This window comes from Echinops telfairi, unplaced genomic scaffold (genome assembly GCF_000313985.2).
Source record: "Echinops telfairi isolate 266 unplaced genomic scaffold, ASM31398v2 ScPeMD7_2;HRSCAF=8, whole genome shotgun sequence".
Lineage (NCBI taxonomy): Eukaryota > Metazoa > Chordata > Mammalia > Afrosoricida > Tenrecidae > Echinops > Echinops telfairi.
In genome coordinates, this window is record NW_022103898.1 from 77,329,978 (window position 1) to 77,332,579 (window position 2,602).

The 2,602-nt window shown below is 51.9% G+C and overlaps 1 protein-coding gene across 1 annotated transcript in view; it reads right to left on the reverse strand.

Moving 5' to 3' along the window:
• The window catches only part of ERBB3 (erb-b2 receptor tyrosine kinase 3), a 22,477-nt gene that overhangs the window by 7,892 nt on the left and 11,983 nt on the right, over window positions 1–2,602 (reverse strand). The window contains 2 exon segments of the mRNA XM_045289061.1: window positions 385–475; window positions 659–732. Of these exon segments, the coding sequence (XP_045144996.1) occupies window positions 385–475; window positions 659–732 (165 nt within the window).

Genomic DNA, 2,602 nt, shown 5'->3' on the forward strand with positions numbered 1-2,602 from the left:
CAGTGCATCCATTCTTACCCACCACGGGCACGCTGGGCAATGCAGGCTCACAGCGAGGGAATCCCCCTCCACCTGCATTTTCCCACTCAGCCTCTGAGACCCAGTGCCTGCTGTAGGAGAGGAATGACGCCCCCCACCACCCTGGGGGGGTTCCAACGCACAGACTGTGAATTGTGCAAGAAGCAAGCCCCCTCATCTTGCTCCCGAGGAGGGGCAGGTGGGTTGGAACTGCCAACCTTATAGCTAGCAGCCCAAGGCCTAACCCACTGTGCCACTCAGGTTCCTTCAGCATGAGACGGCACCTTGGGTTCCCCTCGAAGATGCCTAAGCAGCGGGGTGCATTGCACTGCACAATAACGCAGCCCCTCCACAGCCCGGACTCACTTGTAGAGGCTTCTGCCCTCGATGGTCGTGAGGTTGGAAAAGACACTGAGGTTGTGCATATGGGAAGGCCAGGACTGGATGTTGAGGTAACCTGAGGAGTTGGAAGCGATGTATAAGCAGGGAGCCTTGCCCTCCCTCCTCTTCCTCAGAGTCTCTCTCTCGGTCCCTCCCGAGTTGCCTGGGGCATGATTTTCTCAAGCAATCATGCTTCAATCCCTGCCGATGGACCGCTCTTTCTCCCAGCAAGGGTACCCCCTTCCCCCGTTCCACTCGCCTGTGATCTCCCGTACTGTCCGGAAGACGTTGAGTTTCTCGGGGTCCAAGGCGGGGATCTTGTGCCAGGGGTCTCTGGGGAGAGTGGTGGGAACCAGTGGACAAAGGAGGTAGCAAGGAGCACACCTAGCTGCTAACTATCATTCTCCTTTGCCAAGACTCAGGGAGGGCCCTCCTTGGAGAAGGGGTTGGGGTCTCCAACATCTTGCACCAAAAGGAAGCAAGTACTTAAATAATGAAGTGTACAGACCCCAAGAGTCCATTTAAAGGAGGTTCCCACTGGCCAACTCAGGTACAAAAGAATAAGAGATGTAAAGGATTTTTTTAAAGTTGCTGTCAAATAGATACACAAAATTGAATGAAATCAATATCCACACACTCAGACATACATATTTGCTGCCATGAAGTCAATGCCAACTCATAACAACTCTCTAGGACAGGCAGAACTGCCCCCAGGGGCTTCCATGACTGGACTCCTCCTGGGGTTGAAAATGTCACCTTTCTCCCACAGAGCTGCTAGTGGTTCCAAACTGCAGCCCAACACATAACCACCGCACCACCAGAGCGCTCCTGACACGGATACACACATTGCGAAGAAGGGAGTCTCTTCCTAACATTAGAATGCCAACCAGCAATGCAGAACAATAGAGTTAGAACACCGGCATAGTCGTTGATTCAGGCAAACATCACTTCACAAGATAATTGATTGATTTTAAAGAGAAAATAAGTGGCTTTATAGTAGAGAACCCTGGCAGACCATTTCTTAAGCAAGTGGCAGGAGATCTCAGGGGCCAGGACAGACTGACGTCAGTGCCTCCTCGATGCAGCACTAAGAACACAGGCGCGCTGTTGCCACCAATGAGGTAGAACCAGCTCTGAGCGCAGGGAAACATCAGGCAAAACCGAGGAACACTACCACACGTCCGGCCTGCGCTCATCAAAACTGCCAACCGCAGGGAAGACAGACAAACACTGAGAAACAATTCCAGATGAAAAAAACAGCAGTCACACCTGCCCCACTGTGGTCCAGTGGATCCTGGCAGAGGACGGGGTAAAACTGCCCCACAGAGCCTCCAGGGCGGTCAGTGATCACCAGGCAGGCAGATGGCCACCTCTTTCTCTGTCAGGATGGCTGGTGGGTTCGACTCACTGACCTTTTCCGTGGGTCTCGGAGCACTTAAACCGCTGTACCATTAGCGCAATGAGAGAGACCACAGACACGGGACCGTTGACTTAACCCAGGAGTCTCGTTTACCAGGAAGCACGTCAGTGGAAGAGTTGGGGACATCAGAGTAAAGCTTGTGGCCTAAGGGACATTGTAAGCCATGCTGGCTCCAGGTAAAGGATGCTACTGTGTTTATGTTCTTCTTTGGGAACGCATACCGAAAAATCACAGAGTCAAGGTTTCTAGAATGGAGAGAATCCGTCATATGAGGACACCACTCTCTAGTTGTTGAGAACAACACTAGCATGCATAACACACACACATACGTATGTATATGCGCGCATGTGTGATAGGTGGGGGGCTTCAAAAAGTTTGTGCGAAATGGAATAAGGTAATGGACCTTCTGAAGGTCTCTTCCACAGGTGAGGGTCTCTGGGTAGCATACAGGGTTTGTGCTCTACTGCTTACCTAAACTTGGCGGTTGACACCTGCCCAATGGTGCTGTGTAGGAAAGGCCTGGTGGTCCATTTCCATAAAGATTACAGCCAAGGAAACACGACCCAGCAGTCCTACTTTCTAACCTAGGATCCCCGTGCGTCAAAACCCGCCCCCTGGGAAGGAGTGTGGGGTGTGAGGGGTGTAGGAAGGGGGGAGAGAAGGGAAGTGAGAAAGAGGGAAACGGGGTGGGGGAGGAAAAGAGTGAGAGAAACCATGAAAAGCAAATGTATCGGTTGGGGGGAAATGGGGAGCTAATAACAAATGAGCACAAGAAGGAAGAAA